The sequence below is a fragment of the Primulina huaijiensis genome, chromosome 2 (assembly GCF_012295235.1).
Source record: "Primulina huaijiensis isolate GDHJ02 chromosome 2, ASM1229523v2, whole genome shotgun sequence".
Lineage (NCBI taxonomy): Eukaryota > Viridiplantae > Streptophyta > Magnoliopsida > Lamiales > Gesneriaceae > Primulina > Primulina huaijiensis.
In genome coordinates, this window is record NC_133307.1 from 1,950,176 (window position 1) to 1,974,671 (window position 24,496).

The 24,496-nt window shown below is 33.1% G+C and overlaps 3 protein-coding genes and 1 long non-coding RNA gene across 4 annotated transcripts; 3 read left to right on the forward strand and 1 right to left on the reverse strand.

Moving 5' to 3' along the window:
* Positions 1 to 1,842: 1,842 nt before the first annotated feature.
* On the reverse strand, positions 1,843 to 3,033 carry LOC140971879 (uncharacterized). The gene is made up of 2 exons (XM_073434410.1): positions 2,818 to 3,033; positions 1,843 to 2,661 (listed from the first exon to the last, which is right to left on the reverse strand). The coding sequence occupies exons 1-2, from the start codon at positions 3,031 to 3,033 to the stop codon at positions 1,843 to 1,845; spliced, it is 1,035 nt and encodes a 344-aa protein (XP_073290511.1).
* A 2,480-nt stretch (positions 3,034 to 5,513) lies between these two features.
* LOC140963600 (beta-amylase 1, chloroplastic) lies at positions 5,514 to 8,507 on the forward strand. The gene is made up of 4 exons (XM_073422992.1): positions 5,514 to 6,204; positions 7,007 to 7,217; positions 7,329 to 7,439; positions 7,544 to 8,507. The coding sequence occupies exons 1-4, from the start codon at positions 5,609 to 5,611 to the stop codon at positions 8,348 to 8,350; spliced, it is 1,725 nt and encodes a 574-aa protein (XP_073279093.1). The 5' UTR covers positions 5,514 to 5,608; the 3' UTR covers positions 8,351 to 8,507.
* Positions 8,508 to 11,018: 2,511 nt separating this feature from the next.
* Positions 11,019 to 13,477, forward strand: LOC140958890 (uncharacterized). The gene is made up of 3 exons (XR_012171848.1): positions 11,019 to 11,671; positions 11,796 to 11,894; positions 12,214 to 13,477. It is a non-coding gene; the product is annotated as an uncharacterized lncRNA (long non-coding RNA).
* A 5,596-nt stretch (positions 13,478 to 19,073) lies between these two features.
* Positions 19,074 to 22,053, forward strand: LOC140971880 (probable indole-3-pyruvate monooxygenase YUCCA5). Its single transcript, XM_073434412.1, has 4 exons — positions 19,074 to 19,137; positions 19,826 to 20,487; positions 20,860 to 21,231; positions 21,674 to 22,053. Exons 1-4 carry the CDS (start codon positions 19,074 to 19,076, stop codon positions 21,896 to 21,898), a joined length of 1,323 nt encoding a protein of 440 aa, XP_073290513.1. The 3' UTR covers positions 21,899 to 22,053.
* The last annotated feature ends 2,443 nt before the right edge of the window (positions 22,054 to 24,496 follow it).

Below are 24,496 nucleotides of genomic sequence, written 5' to 3' on the forward strand. Positions count from 1 at the left end.
CCCCCTTAGTCAAATTTAGAATCGCATGATATCCCCACCAAATATTCAATGAAGAAATATTCCGAAATTTTATTTTATTTTTTTTAAAAAAATATTCCAAAGTCCAAACTTTTATATATGTACATAAACACATATATATTTTTTTAATATATTGAANAGGATCCGGTTGTTAGGTGTGAAAATTTTGCATTGACAAAAATTTTCGATGTATGTCAAATTTATCGACTTTTACATTTGACTAAATGAATAGAAGATATTTTGAAATTTACGATCAAACAAATTTATAATCATAATATGTGATTTTTCAACTCTGCGCCACGATGGTTTTTTTTTTTCTTAATACATATGCCACTAGTTTACTTGACACATCAAACTTTTATTTTTTTACATGGACTATTATTATATTTGATCATATATATATAAATATCGAGTTCTAATATTTTGTGAAATAAAAAAGAATGAAGATAAAGTTTTCAATATTTTTTATATCACAAAATTCTTATGAGACTATTTCACATGTCAATTTTGTGATACGGATCTCATACTCGACTCGACTCGATTCAATTCATGAAAACGCATTATTTTTTATACTACAAATATTACTTTTCACTTTAAATATGGACCGGATTGTTTATTTCACATAAATATATCCGTGAAACCGTCTCACAGAGACCTAATCTTTTATATTTCGTTTTGGAAGGTAATTATGACCGATTATGATGGGTAAAACCGTAAAATCGTATAAATGAGTATGATATTTGTACATTTTTAATGCCATTAAAAATATATTGTACCAGAGATCGGGCGCTTGGCTCAGTGGTCTCACCTAAGATTTTCCCGTATATAGATTCGAGTTCGATTCCTCCCACTCCTAGTTTAGGATTTAAAAAAAAAAAATCTATATTGTACCANCGAGTCGTGTAACGTGTTACTTTTGACAATTTCACAAAAGACAATAACTAGAAATGGACTTAACACGGAAAAGCAATGTAAAATAAGTCGGTAGAATTAGTGCATGCTGCACACATAGGATTAGACGTTTATTTATCATGTAATAATAAAATACCAAATGTATGCTTAGGATACCATCTCACGAATAATATTTAAGTTTAGTTATATTTATAATAATAAATAATATTTTTGACATAAAAATTATTTTTTTTTATGAATGATTCAAATAAGATATATATCTCACAATTTTTTTTTATATAATTTAAAACCCTACATATATATTGGGCTGTAACTGTGTCCATTTTAATTTTTTAAATAGTAAAGCATTCTAAGTATCTTAATACAATCCCTCTTCCAGTTAAGATAATCCTTGAACTCTTTTAATCGAACATAATAACTTGGTTTTGACACCAATTAAATGATCGAGAGGTTGTGTATTTATCGAAAATTATGATTGATGGTCAAGGACGGATCCATGAATTAGAGTTTGGGAGGCTTGAACTTAATATAATAAGTTATATATATATTATCAACAAAGATATTACATTATATTGTTCAACGAAGTTGTGCTCTACGAGATTTCGAAACATAAAATTCATCTATTGTAGAATGTACATCTATATGTTTAGCTAAATCTTGTTCAATATAGAGTGTCAAACAATCGGCAAGAAAGTCATCCTCCATTTTATTGCGAAGTGTCGTCTTCACATGCTTCATTGCTGAAAAAGCTCGCTCAGTAGTGGATGTTGACATAGGTTATGTCAAAACAAGATGAACCAATCTAGTCAACATAACATAAACTTTTGACCGTCAACTCTCAGTCAGTTACCGACACAACTCAACAAGTGTAGAAACTTTCAAATTTTGCATCACTTCAAGTTTATAATGCATCTATTCATACTCCAAAGCAACGATGTCTTGATCTGTGAAATCTCCAGGATAAAATTTTGTTGCAAGCTTGCAAATATCATCATTGTTAAATAAGTCAGATGAATTTTTAGGATCTAAAGTTGTACTAAAAGAAAGAAGTTCCACTGATGACTCATTGAACCTAGTATTTAACTTCATCAAGATGTAATTTATTGTTGCACTAAAAACATCAAAGTGGTAATGATGCTCGATTGTAGTTTGTCGAGAACGACCGATCTTATATAGACAATAAAGGTCATACACATCAATTTCATTTCTAGAACAAAAAACTTTCACTTCGTGAAGATATTTTTCCCACCCACATTCTCTAAGTTCTTGAAGGATAGTTTTAGTCGTAGTGAAAAATGTAATAACAGTCAAAATGTCCTGAGATTTTATTTGAAGAATTTTACAAAGAGTATATGTTGTTCTCATAATTTTATACATTAAGTGCAAAATGAACACAAATTCAAAGCTTCCCATGTTTCTGTAAATCCCACGAACTTCAGACTTAGCTCTTTCATTTAGAGAATGGTCACTAAGAACTTCAAAAACTTTGCAAGTTGCAGTGTACATACTTATCAAATTTTTTATTGAATCATAGTGAAAACTCCAACGAGTAACTCCTGCTCGCTGCAAATTAGGAAACTGATTGGCCCCAGTTCCAGAATCACGTTCTCCACTTGCCAACAAATTCTTAATTTCATTTATTTGTGCATCATGTAACTCAGCAATGCGCTTAGTGGAAGAAGTGACAATATTGTCCAAATGAGAAAAGAATTCCCAAACAACACCGACATCCTAAGCTACAAAAACCAATGTCAGTTGTAATCGATGGACAAAACAATGGACATAGTATGCAAACGAAGAATCTCTGAAAAATAATGTTTGAAGTCCATTCCTCGCGCCACACATATTGCTAGCACCATCATACCATTGACCTCTGATTTTCTTAACCTGGAGGTCATGATAAACAAGAACATTTGATATTTCTTTTTTTAGATTTACAGAGGTAGTGTCACTAACACTTTTGATGACAAAAAATCTTTCTGTCAAAATCCCATGATTGCTCACAAACCTCAAGATAATGGCCATTTGCTCCCGTTTAGATATATTTTGTGCTTCATCAACAAGAATACATAAGCATTTATCTCTAATTTCTTCACGAACCATCTATCGTACTCTATGGGCCATAATATATAAAATCTCTTTTTGAATTTCTAGAGCAATGTATTGGGCATTTTTTTGGAGCATTCACAAGTACAATTTCGTCAATTTCTGTACTCATTTTTGAAAAAACCTTCACCAATTCAAGAAAATTCTAACAGTTAGATGAAAATATAGATTCATTGTTGCCTCTAAAGGCTCAACTTTGAAGTGCTAGCCATCGAACAGCTACAATTGAGGTCCTCAAACACAAATGATTTTTCTATTTTCCCTCTTTACATTGTGCATGTATCACTTTATCAATATGTTGCGAGGATCTCATGAAAAATTCAGCCTTTCTGTCAAACATAGTATGAGACGAAGAAGCTGCAGAACCAATATGAGCAAAAAAAACACATGTTTTTGGTTGGTTTATCTTTTTCCAATTGTCAAATCCTTCATTAACCAGTGGTGAGATATTAAACGAATTAATATCATTCAGAAAAAGAAAATAATGGAAAATATATGTCTTATTTGTTGAAGGCGAATATTCCAACCAAAGAAATTTTTGAAACCCTTTTTTCTGAAACCGACGATTCTGATTTCCAAATTTTGTACCCGGATACTCCATCATATCTGGTGGTTAAGACCTCATATTTATAAATGAACGCCTTATCTCATCTCGTACATTAACATGGTATTCATATATTTGTTTTCTTTTTCACGGATCTCTTCAATACAAGTAGATAATGATAAATGCTCGTCTATAGGAGAGGAAATTGATGGAATACGGATATTGGGAATCAAAAGACTTTCATTAGATTGATCTTGCATTGTAGGGACTGTAGCTGAATACTTTCACTAGATTATCAGATCTCTCTTCTTAAAGAAAAATGATGTCAATGTCTTTCCTTTCTTGGCGGCAGATTGATGTTCCAAAATTTAAAATTTTAAAATTATATCCCTAAACAAGTAATAAAATAACAATTAAACAAATAGAAATAAATCACCCGACTCTTTATGAATAGACATAGACTAACCTTCATACATCCATCGTGGAAAAATGAGGGAAATTGATAAATCAACTAAAAATGAAATGAAACAAATAACAACTAAATGGATGCCAAATTGAGAAATCATCGGGACAGTAAAGATATGCAAACACAAATAATTAATCATCTATGAATTAACATAGCCAAATTACCTCATTTCTTTTTAATTATTATTTACTTCTAATGTTAGAACTAAACATTCTACAAATATGAAATATAGAGATAGATAGATAATAGATATTATGAAATATGAATCCATACACAAACACCATTTTGTTTTTTGAATCGTCTGCAAATACCTCATGCCCTCGTATATATATTTTTATCGTATTAGTTTCCTAAATACTATGAATCTCTTTAAGGTCGGGTAGAACTTGAACCAGACACCGAACCGTTTTATTTGGGTCGGATTGAATAAGAAATATTGATTTTTCTACACAAGACGGTTTGGGGTCGGGTCCTACAATTGAACTTTTTTTAATATAATTTTTAGTATAATGTATTAGTTAAAAATATTTTAAATATAATTATCTAACGGTTTTTTAGGAATCAATCCATTAAAATTTGTGTATGAGTTGGGAGAATTATATGTTAACATTTAGGATCAGATCAGGTTGAATTGAGTTGAGTTGATATAAATCTTTCAAAATAAATAATAAATAAATAAATAAATATACCTCCAGAACTCGTGGGATTTTTATTCAAATTATATTTTAATATAATACCGATATCAGCCAATAATAACAAAATAAAAAATTCAAACTTAAACTTTGTAATATAAAATTGTTACAAAATGATACAATTCTTTGAATTGAGTAACATAAACATCTTTTTTTTTTTAATTTATTACAACACACGCGGGGAGGGAGGATCGAACCTGGAGAACCGGTTAATCCTATAGGAGTGAGACCACTGGGCTACAAGCCCGATGTCGACATAGACATCTTTAAACTAATAAAAACGAAAAAAATCCGAGTCACCCCATACTCCCATGTTATAATAATAAAAAAAAAAAAACAATCGGTACACTCTATTATTATTATTATTATTATTATATAAAAAAGTTATTTTATTTTATAATTTAATTTATCGACACGCATCTCAAGCCAAGATTCGCAGTTTTTTAAATAAAAAAGATAAAATAATAAAATTGTTTTATTTTATTAATAAAAGCCCCATTTCGTGGACGTCAAAGCAACGTTACGAAGCTAAACTCCAGCATGTCTTCTCCTACAGAGATTGTCACGTCCTCACTCGAACCTTCATCCTTTGATCGAAATCCCACCGTTCCTTTCACGTGACTCCCAGACCATCTCAGCCGTCTAATCCCAAACCGCCCAAATCCCGCCAAGTGTCCCATGGGACACGTGTCGAAACCATGACGGTCCAACCGTTTAAAAAATCTCATCTTTTGTACTGTTTTCTCTCTCTATAAATACGCACCACTCTTTCTTCCGTATGCTACATGCATTGTTTGCTTCTGAGGAGAAAAATATCATTAAATTTGTGAAATTTGTTTTGAAATTTTGAAATTTGAAGTTCTGGGTATTATGGCAATGAGTTTCCCTCACCAGATCGGAGCGATTTCCGGCGCCCAGTTTCCGGGGGAGGTTTCCGGGGAGGTATCGGCGTCTTCGACGGTGACCGCCGCGGTGTGGAGGGCGCCGGCGAATGTGCTGGTCTTGTCTCAGAGAGCGGGAGCTGAGGCGGACCGGCTGTCGCCTTCGCCGCCTATGAGCCCGTTGAGGGGCGGCGTACGGGCGGATCTGTCGGTTGCCGCGCAGGCTCTGATGATGCCGCCGCCAATTACGGAGGATAAGGAGTATCTAGCGGGAGGAGGTGCGCAGGATAAGGAGGCGCAGAAGGGGGTTCCGGTTTTCGTGATGATGCCGCTGGACAGCGTGACGTGGAACCACACGGTGAACAGGAAGAAGGCGATGAACGCGAGTTTGCAGGCGCTGAAGAGCGCTGGTGTGAAGGGGATAATGATGGATGTGTGGTGGGGATTGGTGGAGGGGGAGAGGCCCGGGGAGTATAACTGGGGCGGGTATACGGAGCTGATCGAGATGGCGAGGAAGCACGGGCTGAAAGTTCAGGCGGTGATGTCCTTCCATCAGTGCGGCGGAAATGTCGGGGATTCTTGCACGTAAGTCGATTCAATCCCTGCTTATTTTCTCTCGTATTGATTGGATTTTTGTTGGTCTTTTTGCTGGATTTGTTCATGATTTGGGATTTTTTATTCGTATCGGAATTGTGTGAGAAATCTCAATGGCCGCTGGAGACGATGAAATTGTTTGTTTCTATCTTCTGTTATATATCTTTGATCAGGTGTTAGAATAAAGATTGTTAAGGCCTAGAAATTCACCATGAAATAATAACATATGAAACTGTTGGGTAAACATGGAATAAATGATATCTGATTAAAGATAGGAACTTTATACTATCTGGGATTCTGAGTAGCTTTTTGAATTTGGCAATGCATTTTGATGTGCATCATTAAGCAACATATGCACAAATAATTAGGCGAAGATGTCATCGGTTTTTAGCCAAAACTGATGTATTTTTAGTCTCCGGGAACCGAGGAAGCCTCCCCAGTATTGTCCATTGGAGTGCACGTTATGTTTTATCACCATATGTGCGAATTACGTTAGTTTGGTGACATGTTATGTCCAAATAGTCCAAGTGCATCTTGCGTTGTTAACCTCATACAATGTAAAGAAAATGGGACCAAAGTATCTTACGAAGGAGTTTATAACTTTTCCTTGCTTCTATTGGATTTATCTTTAGATAACCAAAAATTGTTCTTTGTTTGTTTCAAAGTCGGAGTAGGGATTTTAATTGAAATAATTCTTGATGCGATTCCTGTGTTTATATTGTTATCATTCTCTTGAATTTCAACAAGTACAGTCTGAAGTTTATTGACATCATGTGATCTTTCACTTCTTCAGTATTCCTCTGCCGAAATGGGTTGTGGAGGAGATAGACCAGGATCCGGATCTTGCTTATACAGACCAGTGGGGTAGAAGGAACTACGAATACATATCACTTGGTTGTGATACTCTTCCAGTACTGAAGGGAAGAACTCCTGTCCAATGTTATTCAGATTTTATGAGGGCTTTCAAGGACAAATTCGAGAATTTCCTAGGCGACACCATCGTGGTAAATTTTCGCATATAATTTATTTATATTTATCAAATTATTCTTATTATTTTTTAAGATTCCCTTGTTTTGGCACATGAAACTTAAATGCTTTCCTTATTTCACTTGTAGGAAATTCAAGTTGGAATGGGACCAGCAGGTGAGCTTCGGTACCCATCCTATCCAGAGCAGAACGGGACCTGGAAGTTTCCTGGGATTGGAGCTTTTCAATGCTACGACAAGGTAAATCTTGCTTCCAAAGCCATATTTTTTTGGGCATCTGTTGTATCTTTCTTTAGGTCGTTCGTTTACTTCTTGAATCACCTCGTTTTCGTGCCATTTTTCAGTACATGATCAGTAGCTTAAAAGCAGCAGCTGAAGCAATTGGAAAACCTGAGTGGGGACTCACTGGTCCAACTGATGCAGGCCACTACAACAACTGGCCGGAAGATACTGTTTTCTTCCGCAAAGAAGGTGGTGGCTGGAACAGCCCATTCGGGGAGTTTTTCCTTTCTTGGTACTCCCAAATGCTACTAAACCACGGCGAGCGAATACTGCAATCTGCCACAAGTATATTCCATGATCCTAAGGTCAAAATCTCCGTCAAGATTGCCGGCATTCACTGGCACTACGGCTCCCGTTCCCACGCCCCCGAACTCACAGCCGGATATTACAACACCCGTTTTCGAGATGGCTACTTACCAATCGCTCAAATGCTTGCGCGCCACGGCGCCATATTCAACTTCACTTGTATAGAGATGAGAGACCACGAGCAACCCCAAGATGCTCTCTGTGCACCCGAGAAACTTGTCAAACAAGTGGCTTTAGCAACCATCGGAGCTGAGGTTCCACTCGCTGGAGAAAACGCCCTCCCAAGATATGATGATTATGCACATGAACAGATTCTGCAGGCCGCGGCCTTAAACGTCGAAGGGAACTCAGAGGGGAAAGAGATGTGTGCTTTTACATATTTGAGGATGAACCCTGATCTATTTCAACCCGATATTTGGAGACGTTTCGTTGCTTTCGTGAAGAAGATGAATGAGGGACGAGACATCCACAGGTGTTGGGAGGAAGTAGAGCGGGAAGCCGAGCACTTTGTGCAAGTAACTCAGCCCTTAGTGGAGGAAGCTGCTGTTGCTCTGATGCATTAAAGTACAAATATCGCAGATTTACATGATATTGTACAAGTATATCTTTTACATATATCTAAACAAATAGGTATGACTGCTTTTGTATTGCATTTTGAATTTATTATGATTCTAGGGCAGTGTGGCAGGGATTTAAACTATGTATAAATTAATTAAAATATGTGTCCAATGTTGTCTGAATTTTAAGGTTTTGTGTTTCAAATCTGGCCCCACTTAAATACTATTTGAAGATGAAAACTAGTCGATGGATAAATCAGAAAGAAGAGATTGACTGCAGGAGGATTTGATGCAACACATAGTGACAAATGTTCATACAACACAAAAAAAAAAAAAAATTTGTTTAGCAAGAATAACTATTGTAATACAACAGTTTTTTCTAATAATTGTTTTGTTTACAATTCATGAAAATCGAAAATATTACATCGAATTTTTTTATTAAATAAGTTTTCTATCTTATCGTTGTATTAGATTTTATAGCTATAAAACTCCAACTTGAGATGGGCTCTTCCCATACGCAGTGGTGGAGATATTTGGACTTTTGGGTGGTTCAATTTTTTTTAAAGGAATTTATATATAAATTTCGTATAATTTTAGATTAATATGATATTAGTCTAATAAATCAATTTAAAATATTAAAAGACTCTAGAGTTTAAAATTTTAACCCGGTTAGAACCATATTCCTGATTCCGCTATTGTCCATATCACAAGAGGACACAATTTTTTTCTACAATGTATTACCATTATTGTAACTCCCTTCAAATAACAAAAAGCAATTTTATTTTAGTATGTGAACCATTTACGGAGGCACTTAATGCTTGTTGGAAAGAATTGTTAGTGGCCATTTGACATTTGTATAATTAGTGGGATGTTCTTGCTCCTGTTCATTTCTTAAAAAATTAATTTGGTGGAACAATATGCTGAGGTTCTTTTACATAAAATTAATGATTTTTTAAAACTTCGTGTTTCTTTATAGAAAAGTTTTATGCTTTTCGATATTTCACGGGATTTTTCTACCTTAGTCTATAAGTTCTCTAGCTTAAAACTCGTGTGATATTCACATGCATGTTCGTCTCAACTGTCCCAATGTGCGGATAGTTGATGATTGACAAAATCCCATGTATATATTAGTGTGATTTGGATCATTTGAGTTGTCAAATTTCAGTCTTGATCCAAATTTTTTTTATATAATTTTGGTCATTTTTCCGACGCGTCATCGTTTGACATGGCACTTACATGTACAGTGTTATATCAACAGTCCTGATAAAAAATAATTAAAATTGTCAAAAACTGAAATATATTAAATAAAAATTGAAATTTGACAACATACATCGATATATATATAAGTAAAAAAATAATAAGACCTATAACTTTTTACTGGAAGTAAGTAGTCAAATATGATTTAATAATTGAAGGGAAATATAATTTCCATATTAAATTTATTTCTCAAGATATATTCTTTCTTGTTAATATGATATTTAATATTTAATTATGGTTTTGCCTTTCTAGATAATTATGTTAAGATTTTATTGTGATATAATATATTCCTTAAATTTAATTTCCTATTGATAAAATTATGTGGAATATTGAGTTTTACCTTCCTATATACTATATTTATGATAAAGATCTTCTAGATATAATATTTATGATAATGATTTACATGATATGATATTATTGATTTTGTTTCTAATAGAATTCTTGTATACCATATCTTATAGATTTCCGTCAAGATAAATCATAGAAGATGAGACATTTATAAATAAGAGATGGAGATTCAAAAGAAGAGAAGAGAGAAGAGAAAAATTCAGAGAGTTCACGTGTAGGATTTTCGTGGAAGAGATTTTCGTGAAAGGAGTTTTTCGTAGAGATAGTTTTTCGTGGAGGTGATTTTCGTGGGAGTTTTTAGTGGGAGATTTTTGTGGTGTTCTTTTCCCTCGTGATTATACACATATACATGCACTTGTGCACGCCGTGGGATGTCAGTAAAAAAATTCTTCAAAGGCGTTGCTGATTTGCAGAGTGCAGATACTGCGTGTTGTCTTGATTGTTGGAGACATCTCAGACAACATCCGTGACGAAGTTGGCTGAAGATCGTTTTGTTGCTCCAAAGTTTTTTGCTCACGTTTTTGCTTTCTTGATTAAGTCTTTTTTCTGGTTATTTGTTTTAGAAAGCGTTTATTTTCTGAACTTGTTGAGAAAATTGATTTTTGTGAAAATCACAAGTGATAGGTTTTTGTAAACAGTTTGGTTTTCTAGTGATTAATTTTTGCCCTGAGGCACCGCACAAGTATTTATACTTTTGCATATTTAATCTTGTCCATATATTTATTTAAAGTGAATTTGTGTTACGAACTTTAATATTCCGCTGCATGTTGTCTTAAATGTTATAACATTTGACACAACACTTAATTATGATAAAACACAAATTTACAAATTTGCATCTTATACTGATTTGGTTATATTTACAATCTTACTATACTACTGATATATTTATTATTTACTTTCGTCTGCGAACACAATATTACCTTACAATAATGTTGATATGGATCTTGGTATTATTAGCATAATAGACAATAGTTCTAAATTTGATCTTTTGTTTGTTTGAACATGAGATAAAACCAACTCACATGCTCTCACATTTGTTTATTCATTTGTTAGTTTCTTGAGTCGTGTTGCAATTTTCATTCTTGTTGTACGAAATTTTGTTTACCAAATAATCTATTGCCAATTCATCATGCGCAAGGGCCATTGATAAAAAGTTATAATCTTTTGTGATCGATACTGATATATGGCACTGCAACTTTTTCCTGACTCTGTTGCTTGAGTTTCCTGGTTTCAGCAAATCAAACACTGATTATGGATCAAAAGATTCTTGAACTTGAACGTAGAAAAAGTGCTTCGTTTGATCTAGTGCGTGTTGCCAGTTTTTCGAGGCCCTTGTCGTTGAGTCGATCATATATTTTACCGCCTCAAGTAGATGTCGACAGCGAATGTGACATTCGTCGCTTCTCCGTGGGTCTGAAAATGGAACCATGGTTTCTATTCAAGGGGAAGAACTATTTATTGCAGCCTCCCGGGTTCTGGTCTCGTGGCCCCAGTAGTTTCAATCATTCTTCACCTGCGTCTTCATTAGCCCTAGACATTATACCTCCACTTTAGAAAGAATCATCTGTTTTTTTTTCCAGTGTTCCGTTTCTTCGTCTTTGGACCACATGGTTCAGTTTTATCATTGCATTGTTATTTTGGTAGGATGAAAAGAAGCCGTTGCCTTGGTTGTAGGAGTACATTTCATGTCTGATATCGCTTGCTGTATTCGGAATTCTCGGGGTATTATTACGTGAATCCGTTAGAACGCAATCTGTAAATCAATTGAAGATGGAAAAGAATGATTTATCTAGCCGCTACCTTATTTGCAGAAACTTATCTTTTTCTTATGTAATATTTTTGGCAGGTTCTAGCTGGATACGGCCTTCAAAAGCTTTTCGGCCCGGGGGAGTTGGTGCTACAAAGTGATCATATCTACATGCACCCAGATCTTCCTTCAAACATGGTTCATCCTTTGTCATACTCTCAGTTCAATCCTGTGTTATGTTTATATCACTGATGGATTATGACAATTCGCCTGGTTTTTAATTTCCCCTGTCGTATAGAAAGTACCTTGGCCTCCTCGTAGTTTACTCAATGATATTGTAAAATAAACAGATAGATGCCCTTTACTTTTACTTGACCATCGTTTAAGTTGCACAAGCTTTAGTGTTGTCTATGGCTATCCTGCCAATTGATTACCTGGTGATTATTATAGAAATCTATTATTACCTTTTCTGGTTGGTTCGTTCTTGATGGGTGCTGGTTTGGTGTTTTATTTAAAGGAAGCATTTTCGAAGTTTCGGATCAACTAGGAATCGAGCTGACAACAGGCTTTCTTTGAAGCCTTACTACATTCAGTGGCTGGAATCAAAAGATGCTCGACCTTAGTACCGATGGCAAATGAGTTTTTGCTGTGCTTGGCATTGTTATAGGTGAACGAGTTATTTTCTTTATTGGAAAACTTCCGGGTTTTTTCAGCTTGTTGCTTCTAATATCAAAAGGTAAACATTTATGTTTGAATCTCAATAAGCTTGCTTCTAGTATCTGGTTATATCGTGTTCGGGATCTAGACTGCCAAAGGGTTCAGATGGTTTTACATACATACAAATGTCAACCCCCTTCTTTCGCATCCCTTCATGCCTACGCGTTTGGACTTCTGACAGGCCGTGTTGTTTCTGGACATTCACGATTATGCTAATACTTATCCTAGGCCTGCTATGAGGAGTGTTCGGAAGGTCGGAAAAGAAAGAGTTCATTGCAGGTGGTTGTTAGGCTCAACTATTCTTAGCTTGCATAGTTGGACCTGTTGATGTCTGGATCAGGTGGTTATTAGCTCTGTTCAATGGGCGTGGCTTGGGAAAAAAAGGGGCGCTGAAATGGATTCCCTTTGGGACCCTTGCTGCAAATGTTCTTGCAGCCTGTATAATGGCTGCATTTGCCACACTGAAGAAAGTAGTAAAAATCCAATTAGATACTCTCCATTTCTTCTTGCTTTCCAGTATCTTCCTCCAATATCCTATTAATGCACTCTAGATCTCTCCTTTCCTTGTGACGTTCATATGTATATATGTACACACACAGACGTACACGTGTGAGGAATGCAGCCATAATAGGCCTATATGATTACAATCGTCACAGGTAAAAACCAAGAAGTTGGATGCTGCAGCAACAGGGATCCAATATGGGAGATCATATGCCTATGCCGCAATAACATTTCTCATCTCCTTTGTGTTGAGAACTCTTTTGGTACCCGTCTGGACCAAGGGATACAATTAGAGACATGATAACGAGGCGTGGATCTAGCTATATCGCAGGCGTTTCGTTGCTTTCGTGAAGAAGACGAACGAGGGATGCATGAGACGTGAACAAATGTTGCAAGGAAATAGATCGGAAAGCCGAGCATTATGTGCAAGTAACTCAGCCTTAAAGTGCAGGAAGCTGCTGTTTCAGTGCTTTATTTTCATTTTTCATATTTGCAAAATTTTAAATTTACATACTTGAAAATTTAAAACAAATATGCTTCATCTGTTACTATAAGTGATACCACAATTTAATTATTTACCCCATTGAGATTTATGTTTAATTAATTACTAATTGAGATCCATAAACTAAACACAAAAACTCGTGTGAGATGGTTTTGCGTGTCAATTTTGGGAGACAAATGTTCTATTTGGGTCATTCATGAAAAAATATTATTTTTGTGTCAAAATAATTATTTTTTAATTGTAAATATGAGCGTCTCACAAGAGACATACACTTAATTAAACTAAAATCTGTAAGACCGTCCCACAAGAGACCTACATTTAATTAAACTAAACTTACATGGACCAAAAACCGCAGAACTCTTCAAAAATCTACAAAAAGATGAAGCTTTTTTAGATGTAATTTGAAGAATCAAAGGAGTCTTGAAATGGACCAAAAGCCGCAAAACTCTTCATAAAGTACTTTTTCGCATTGCTAGTCAAATGATCTATCTAGACAAAAACGAGAGATTCACCACACCTGAGCTTTTTAGATGTAATGTGAAGAATCAAAGGAGTCTTGAAACCTATGAATTATATCTCTCGTTCCAACTTTATATTTCAACTTGTTTTTTTTTCCTCTCAGCCAGGGTGAGATTTTTTACTATTTGTAAGCATCTTGTGAGATAGTTTTACGGATTTTTATCCATGAGACAAGTCGATTATGCTCATTTGTACAATAATAAGTAATGTTTTTGACATAAAAAATAATACTTTTTCATGAGTGATCCAAATAAGATATCAGTCTCATAAAATTGATTAACGACATCGTCTCACAATTTTATTTTTATTTTTATTTTTTTGTGTTTTGACTATTGGGTCTCAAACTCAATACCTAATCCCAAATTAGGTACCTTGGTGCCAACATCTTTCAACTCATATTTTCAGTGTTTTATTTCATGTTTTTTTTTAAAATGCAAATATCAACAATTTAATAAATAGAAAATACTCTACATAATATTATTTGTAATTGAAACCATTCATCTATGAAATCTACTACGAATGAAAATAGATATTGTATTTTTGGTTTCATATATTTGTCTATGTGATTTTGATCATCGATGTTTTCAAATTTCGATTTTAATCCGATAATTTTTTAATCAATTTTACTCTTTTTTCCTATGTGATGTTAACGATTATAATGTCAAGCAACTACTTTAAATGAAAAATCAATAAAATTATCAAAATTCAAAAAATATATGACTAAGACTTAAATTTTGATAATACGGACACGAATTGCATACCTTCAAACCAAAAGTAGAAATATTCCCGAATGAAAATATGCATTTGGGACGTGAAAATATATTTTTGAATAATGCTAAAGGTACAACCAATATATCGTTACAGCGATATTTACAATCATTATATCGCGAGATTTTACTGTTATATCGCGGGATTTTGTATTCAATATATAGTGAGATTTTAACAAATTGAATTTTTGTATTAAATTTTTTGTGTTGTACATATTGATGTACAAATATCAATGTACATGTAGCATCTCTATATTTTTCCTACCTGCGTGAACGTGTGGGCTAACGTGGGCCTGTCCATAGATGATGGACCTAAGGCAAGGCCTGTGAAGATACAATATGGCCCATAATACAGGCCCAACATAGTAAACGAGAAATGCTAGATAATATCTTCACATGCTTATGTTATATTTACTCGAAAATATGAAACACAAAACCACTTGTATACATCAGATAACATTCTCAATCAAATTAATAAAATCAAAAGCTAACGATGTAACTCAAATATTCTAACAATACAACAGTCCGAATAGTATGTCGATCATTCTTCCAATCAAAACAATTTAATATATACTTATGTACATGCTTGTATCACTAGGAAACAAATTTCTGTATCTTATGTTTTGATTATCTTTTTTGTCAAATTGACTCTTAAATTTTTTATTTTTTATTTTTATTTTTTTTATCAAAATCGAGTTTTACTCCTATATCTTTCAATTTCTGACTATTTTTTGAAGGTCATTCGTTGAACCTTATTCGAAAGCGGATTTGTCTGCTCATTCAATGGATTCTAAAACTGCATTTGCAATTGAGGAAGCAAACTGGTCCTTTATCTTTGCACCTTTGCTGGCTTGAATGGCAGAAAACGGGTGTCTAAAACTCATGTAATGAACCTCTTTGATTAACCTCCAAAATGGGAAAAATCGATGAGAAATCTCATCTATTAGATATGATTCGCTTTGATCGGATCACATAGCGTCAGCGGCTTTCTCACTATATGAGATTGAATGTCATAACTCTTATTTGTATTTTACGGAGAAGGGCCGAGATTTAAAAAAAAACAACTAACACCAAACTAAGACCGAAAAAAATGATAATACAGAGAATGATCAAAATTGCAATTTTCTCGTTTTAACATCATAAACAATTCAAATTCTCCTATCCTAGCTCCTACCATATATGATTTTGAAGGGGCAGGAAAATCAACCCGAAATAAACATATTTCCAATATCATGTGATCACATGAACACTCATGTTTGTAACATGAATCTCTCAATTTGGAAACATTATTCCCAATAATAAAAAAAGCCCATCACATTCTAGTTAGTTCCAAATTTAATTAAAAAAATTAGAAAAAAATCTAAGAACATTGTTCTTGGGGATATATTAATTAATGGGGAGTTAACTTAATGGGTTCTTGAATTGAAATCGAGGGATGATTCTTTGTATGAATGTGGATATCTATGAAAAAAATGAGTTCTTGAAATCTTAAATACAATGAATGGAGATTTATTTAGAGATATTGAGACATTTCCCCAAGATGGTTATTTTATATACATGTGAACTTCTATTATTTTATGGATGACATGCAATTATTCATATAATTTTAGTGAATCCACATGAAAATTAAATAAGAATATACATACACATTTGATTTTTACTATCTTATGATAATTAAATTAAAAATAAAACACGTTGAATATAATATAAAATTACTACCACTACTAGTGATGGAATTTATTGTTGAGAAACTAGAAATTAAATGTTTATTATCACATATTTATACAATTCTTCTTAATGGAATATTTTTTGGGCTAATTTTAAATAATAAAATTCAAATATTCAAATTAACTTATTTAAATAATGGGCATTGGCGACAAATTTATGTTTATTTCTTATATTTAATAAACTAATAGTTTTGCATTAAAAAAACTAATAGATTTACTCCGGGAATGGTCTCATTCATTCAAAACATACAATAATGGACCTAATTAATAGAATATGAATATATGATCGTTAAAAGTTGTATCAAACCTATGATTAATAAGTATAACATTATGGTTTGTTATTGACTTATCGGTAATTAATTAATAAATGATAATGATCCGACATTATTTCTTAAATTTTTTGCAATATGGAAAAAAACAGAGTCTTCTTTTATATTTCTAAAATCAAAAGTATAGTTATCCACCTATTTTGGCACCGATTAACTTTGGGTTAGTAATGTTCTAAGTGCGGTTAGTACACAAGAAGGTATTACGACTTACTAGTACCATTAGGAAAAGTATCCAAGAAAAGAATCTCATTTTTCGTTTGATTATGTACCGTAATGTAATAACACGTGAGAATTCGAGTACTACGGGAAAATTTCGTTAATCGACATGCAATAAAATCAGCCGATAGGGGCAAGCAAACGATAACGAATCAGTTGTTGTGCTAGAATCAGCCGCTACAAACTTCACTGCTATTGAATCAACTCCTGGCGGAAGGTTTTAAGACGAAGTTATAAGAGGTACATTTGAATTGAGACTAAAATCATTTTATTGAATTAAAAATTGATTCACAAACGACTTTATAATCCGCCTTTAGAGTCAGAAACAAAATATTTCCATCTCAAAATCAGAAACAAATCTTTCAAGAGATTTGTGACAAAAAAATTTTATCATAAGTTTTTTACAAAAATTAAAATATGATTTTTTGTCATAAGTTTTTACGTACCAAAATATGACATTCGGAAAAGAATTTCCTTTCTGAAACCTAGTATTCTTGAAGCATATCACCATCTATCAATTCAAAATTTTCAATTTTTTCATGTATGTTATGTTGGAGTGCAATAATTTCTTCTGTTTAAAGAAATCAAAACTTGGTGTTTGAGCTACTGTATAATTTCAAAGATTAGAGTTATACTATTACCATCAGTTATAGCTTTTGGTAAGCGGCAAACTCGGTCTTTAATTGGTATCAGAGTCAAAGTCAAGGGTTCGATTTCCATTGATTGGAAAAAAGTGTAATTATTAAGAGATGAATTGTTGGAGTGTAATAATTGCCTATACTTGATAGAGCAATCAAAACATGATGCTTGAATTGTTATACGGTTTAAAAGATCAGAATTACACAATTACAATTAACTATAATTTTTGGTAAAATGAAAAGTGATCGGTCCTACTTGTTCTAATTTAGAACTCCAAATAGAAATAATTGATTGATTATATTTAACTAATATTATCTCTAAAAATTATTTTTTGAATATTTACATATACTTCTAATATAAATAAATAAATGATCAACGATTATGTATCATCATGACGAATCAGGGAGTCAAACGAGATCTTGCGAAGTTTCCAAATGAAATAAACAAGATTTAATATTGCAATTTTATAAACTTAAAGTTATAAATTAACTTTTACATACTTAATTCCATGTGAACTTCTTTTAAATTAGTTAATTAATTGAATAATCATTAATCTAATTATCAAAGTATTGAAAGTTGTTGATGCAATGAGNATATTGTCAAAAATAATTATAAAACAAATAACACAAACTTTATTTTTTAGCAAAATTGCAATTTTTTATCGTACTAATCATTTCCACATACTTTAAAAATATTTTAAGAAGAAAACATTTAAGTCCTTTAACTAAAGCAATGATGCACTACCATTTAAAGGAAGTATCTTTTTTAATAAAACTATTAAAGCAACATTGGTACAAAAGGAAAATAAACTACATTAATTAACTCATTAAGTATAGGAATGGTATGTTCAAAAAAAGTATAGGAATGGGCAGAGCAAGATTAAGATTTTATTTCGAAAAAATTACAAAATTCGTTCAATAAGTTGGAATGTTTTTGCTTTTGGTAGTGTAAGTCATTAAATTTTGTAGGAATGGACGCTTGTTATTTTATAAAAAACTATAGCTGATGATAATAGTGTCCCTAAAATCAACCAAAGCGACATCTTTTGATTGCTCTAACAAACATTGATAATTAGTGCATCCTAACAATCACTCTCCCAATAATTACACTCATTGCAATCAATGAGAATCAAACACACGATCTTGGTTCTGATACCAATGGTATGATAGAGCAGTTGTCGCTTTATCAAAAACTATAGAGGATGATAATCTCGATTTTGTGCAGCTTTTGTGCTTGGTTGGTGATGTGAGTTCTCTGGCATTTGACCACTATTTATAGGCCAATATGAGTAGTTGAAAGGTGCAGCCTCTACTACTCATTTAATGGCTGTTAATCTCGATTTTATGGGCATTTAGTGGCTACTAATGGTGTTCAATTGCTCATTAAAATGGCCATTACAACTCGTCTCAATATTGGTAGTTAAATGCTCATTAAACCGATCATTACAACTCATCTCAATAATGGTGGTCAAATCCTCATTAAACCAGCCATTACAACTCGTCTCAATAACGGTGGTCTTCACTGGTGTGAGCCAGATAAACATCTATATTCGAAGTCGTTATATCTTGATAAATATATTTTTGATATAGTGAGCACTATTGCAAGGTAATATCATTTTAGAAGCGAGTCCAACTCTTATTACAATATACCAAACTAGTCATATCTTGTTTTTTGAAAGATACACACAACATTCGATACATTTTCTATGAGCTCTAGACAATTTTTATATTCGAGCTCGAAATTCATTCGAGACATATCAATTTGTCAAGGATTAGCTGACATACAAAACTTCTCTATTTAAATGAATATTTTTCTCAGTTTTCTCGTGTGTATATATANGGAACTTTTTCTGCTTCATCAATGTCAAGGGATATATGCAATTCAAATCAGGAGTTTGAACTCAGAAAAGTTGAGATATATTATATATTTCAATTATATAATATATCAATATTAGATTTAAATTTATATAATCATTACATTATTATTTCGAAAGATATAAATGAGCCAAAAACGACATAAAAAACATCATTTTCAATCTTATTTACGACCTGCCATTATGGCCACCCTCCCTATTTATATACCACTCCACACATTTCCTCAACCTGCACTTTCTGCTCTTTTTCTTCTGTCACATTCACAATTTGAACAGAAAACAATTCAAATTAACCACATTTTCATTCCTTACTATCTCAACATCTTCTATAATCCATAGAAANATTCCGAAAGGAGGATCTTTTCTCCGGTCGATGCATACTCGTAAACGGTCCGGTGATCGTTGGAGCTGGTCCATCCGGTCTAGCATTATGTGCAGGCCTTAAACAACAAGGAGTTCCATTTATCCTTCTTGAAAGATCAAACTGCATTGCTTCGTTGTGGCGAAATCGGACATATAATCGCTTGAAACTCCACCTCCCGAAACAATTCTGCGAACTTCCTTACGTCCCTTTTCCCAAAAACTTCCCAGAGTACCCCACAAAACATCAGTTCATTGACTACCTCGAATCCTACGCAGAACGGTTCAAGATCGAACCGAGGTTCGATGAAACAGTCACCTCTGCTAAGTACGACGAAACTTGCGGGCTGTGGCGCGTTAAGACTAGCAAGGGAAAGTTTCCGGGGGACGATTCCGTGACGGAGTATATGTGTAGGTGGCTTGTGGTGGCTACTGGAGAGAATGCAGAGAAATTCGTGCCGGAATTCCAAGGATTAACAGAGGAGTTCAATGGGGATGTGATTCATGCTTGTGATTATAAAACGGGTAAGATTTATAAGGAAAAGCGTGTTTTGGTAGTTGGCTGTGGGAATTCAGGAATGGAGGTTTGCCTTGATTTGTGTCACCATAATGCGCTTCCATCAATGGTGGTTAGAAGCTCTGTAAGTAATATTTATTTTCATTTCTATAATTACTTGATAATTAAAATAATAGAAACTTGATAATTAAAATATATAATATTATGCTTAATTTTTTTTTAAAAAAAAATTTGGGTTTTCATGCTTGTTTGATTTTTTTTAATTATTAATGTTTCTAATTATTTTCAAGAAAATTGACTTCTGGAGTTCTTCGATCTGTCAAAATTAGGTCTTAGTGTAATAACTTGACTTATTTTACACTTTGTCTTTTTCACTTTTTGTTATTTTTTTCATATGCATTTAAGTTACATCTTATACATTTTAAAAGACTACTCTACTCGTCTCTCGAAGTAATTATGTTTTCGTGCATGTGTGTGTGTGTGTGTGTGTGTATAGATCCATGTATTACCAAGGGAAATTCTTGGAAAATCAACGTTCGAGGCGGCGGTATCGATGGCGAAATGGCTACCGGTTTCAGTCGTGGATAGAGTACTTGTTGCATCAGCCAGATTAATCCTGGGAAACATAGAAAAATATGGGATCAAAAGGCCATGTTTGGGGCCTTTACAGCTCAAGAACAGTGAAGGGAAGACACCAGTATTGGACATAGGCACACTCTCAAAGATCAAATCCGGAGATATAAGAATTGTGCCTGGAATCAAGAGATTCTTGAGCGATGGAGCCGAGCTGGTTAACGGCCAAGTTCTTGTGATCGATTCGGTTATTCTGGCGACAGGATATTCGAGCAATGTCCCATCTTGGTTGGAGGTAAGATTCGAACTGGTTTATTAGGAGCTACAATAGACTCATATAATAAGTTATGTTAATCATTTTTGTAAAGCGAGAATAGATATTAGATACCGAATAGTTGCTAGCAAAGTCTATAGAGTACAATCTTGGTCGCCTCATGGCAGTGTCATGCTTCTATTTTGAACCTGTCCCCTAGAAAGAATGTATATACATGTATGTATAGGTCAGTTATATCTGTGTGTCTGATTCCATGTGACAGTTATGGAGGTTCGGTTCATTTTAGATTCTGTATGCCTGAATTCGAATCTAGTCAGTATTTTTTTTTTTTTTGCTTAAAAAAATATTGGTAAAAGAGAAATGCTGCTCAAGATTAATACCATAGGACATGAAACTAAATTATATAGGAAATATAGTACGAGGAGAAATTTTAGGATTTTCACAAAATTTTTTGGTATGATAGGAAAATGATTTCTTTTCAAGAGATGGATTTCCGAAAACGCCCTTTCCGAATGGATGGAAAGGTAAAAGGGGACTTTATGCAGTTGGCTTCACAAGGAGAGGACTCTCAGGGGCATCAATGGATGCCATTAAAGTTGCACAAGATATAGGCAGAATCTGGAAAAGTGAAAACAAGCAAAAGAACCATTCGGTAGGCGGCGCCTGCCATCGACGATGCAAGCCATAGTCGATGATGCCGAGAACTCAATAATTATTTTAGGGAAAAAAAGTATTATTGATTTTTTTTTTTGGTTATTTATTGTAACTTTTTACTTGGAGGTTGAATGAGTGATTGAGTGTGTTTAGAGAAGAAGAATGTAAACTAAAAGAAGCCCTCTTCATGAAAAGTCCCAATACTTGGTTTTGTTGGGCATTTTTGTACAAAGGGAGATGAGGCTTTCCATTTAATTTAGTCTCAAGTTTGTGATGCTAGTGTTTATTTCATGAATTTTAATTTAATTAGTTATTTTTTCTAGTAACTATTTGTTTTTAATTCTACTATTTATACATAGTCACTTATGATTCTTTTTACGAGTAACATTTAGAGTAAGTCTCTTGTGAGACGGTCTCACGAATTTTTTCTATTAGACTGGTCAACCCTACCGATATTCACAATAAAAAGTAATACTCTTAGCATAGAAATTAATACTTTTTCATAGATGACTTAAATAAGAGATTCGACCCACGAAATTGATCCGTGAGACCGTCTCACAAGAGTTTTTGTGTAACATTTATTGTGACTGTGATTTTGGTGTATCCAGTTTTTCTACCCTACAATCTTATATCTTTGTTATTACTTTTTTATGTTTTGTAATTTTTAAAAAATTATATGATTTTTAATTTTTAAAATTCAAATTTTTTTTTGAATTTGTAAAATTTATCAAAAATCGTAAAAATTAAAATTTTGTTTTTTAGAATTTAGAATTTTTTTTATATTATACAAGTACGCAATATGTGTACGTAGACGCTAATATCATTTTAAAAAACACATACTTTATAATAATATATCTGGAAGCACATTTAATCTTTTAAAAATAAGGTATAAAACTTTTTATAAATGTGGTATAAATCTTTTAAGAACGGATTTCAAATTCGTGGATTTCAATACTATCTTCAATAGATTTAAATATTGGATTCAAGTATATTTTAAATTCAAATTTTTCGATCCAAACGAAACCTATATTTTTATTTAGGCAAAAACTTATGTGAGACGGTCTCACCGGTCGTATTTTGTGAGACGGATCTCTTATTTGGGTCATTCATGAAAAAGTATTATTTTTTATGTTAAGAGTATTACTTTTTATTGTGAATATTGGTAGAGTTGACTCGTCTCACAGATAAATATTCGTGAGACCATCTCACAAGAGATTTATTCTTTTGTTTAAGCATGCGAACGATCTCTTTGAAAATAATATTTTTATTTAATTTGGACCGAATTATCTAATATGAGAATGAATGTAATGGGATTTGTCTCCAAAAATTAAAATGGTGGACCTTATTTTCCATACAATTCTCCTGCATCCACATTCTATTCAATGTGAAGCCGACTCTTCCCTGCTTTTGGTTGGGGAGAAATGTTTATCTATTAAAAATTCACCAGAGTTTCATGTTGCTTTAGCACATGGAGAGAGCCCACAAACACATTTTCTTTTAACTAAATTTAAAGATTTGTTATAAGAGTACGTATCTTGTGAGACGGTCTCACGAATATTTATCTGTGAGATAGGTCAATTCTATTGATATTCAAAATAAAAAATAATACTCTTAGCATGAAAAATAATATTTTTTCATGAATGACCCAAATAAGATATCTGTCTCNAAATAAATCACTTTATAGTTGCTAAATTTATGTTACACCGAGAGTGTTACTTTTGATACATTTTTATACAAGACGTTTACCAAACATATGAATTTAAACAAAAAATACGAGGTCCATCGTTATTTTTTGTTTTGAATTAAAATGATCGATCGAACAACTTGTATAAATTGCACCGGGACGGACTAACACTTTCAAATGTATCGTAAACAAAAGTCTTTATGATGAGAGGATTTTTGTGTTTGTCGCTTCATCAAATTATAAAGCTAATGATAACGACAAATGTTATAACTAATGATTATGATGTAATTCAAACCTTTTACTTATACATCGACTCAAATGTTACGTTTCGATTGTTATCTTAGCATGAACATTTACTGCTTCGTGGCATCAAAGATTACAATTTCAAATCATTCTGTTTAATGATTATTTGAAATCTATCGAAACAAATGACTCATATCATAAGCTCGAATGCTATAATATTCTCGAGCAATTTAACTTTCCGCGTATCAAAATTTCAAAAATCCCATTTCAAATCATAATTTCCCATCAGTAGCTTATTAGATTATGAATTTCGAATAGGTGATCTTTCATGATTTACCGTTAGAGAAAAAAAATATCAAACTCTCGGTTCTTGATTGTTTGCTAAGATAACATAATTATTTTCCATTAATAGTTACTTGATTATTCATATTCCAAGAGTCAAAACAATTGGAAAAATATTTTAATCGAATTTTAGTCTAATTCAAACATGTTAGAATTTTATTTTCTATCGAGCTCAAATTATTTTATTCAATATCTCTCGAACCTTGCAAACTAATTATATAGTAAGTAAACATTTGCACCTCTATTCCGTACATTATACATGCAAGCTAGTACTCTATATAGTATTTGGCTTTAGCAGAATTTCTTCAGCAAGAACCTTACCAATCTCAAATAAAATGTATCAATTTCAAGGCTTAATGGGCA

What these genes read in the sequence shown, in the direction of transcription:
- LOC140971879 (XM_073434410.1), bottom strand. Translation starts at nt 3,033, where the DNA reads ATGGTTCGTGAAGAAATTAGAGATAAATGCTTATGTATTCTTGTTGAT. An exon ending in TTGTTTATCATGACCTCCAG is followed by an intron (nt 2,662 to 2,817) that starts GTTAAGAAAATC and finishes TTTGTAGCTTAG; the next exon opens with GATGTCGGTGTTGTTTGGGA.
- LOC140963600 (XM_073422992.1), top strand. Translation starts at nt 5,609, where the DNA reads ATGGCAATGAGTTTCCCTCACCAGATCGGAGCGATTTCCGGCGCCCAG. An exon ending in AATGTCGGGGATTCTTGCAC is followed by an intron (nt 6,205 to 7,006) that starts GTAAGTCGATTC and finishes TCACTTCTTCAG; the next exon opens with TATTCCTCTGCCGAAATGGG. An exon ending in CTTTTCAATGCTACGACAAG is followed by an intron (nt 7,440 to 7,543) that starts GTAAATCTTGCT and finishes GCCATTTTTCAG; the next exon opens with TACATGATCAGTAGCTTAAA.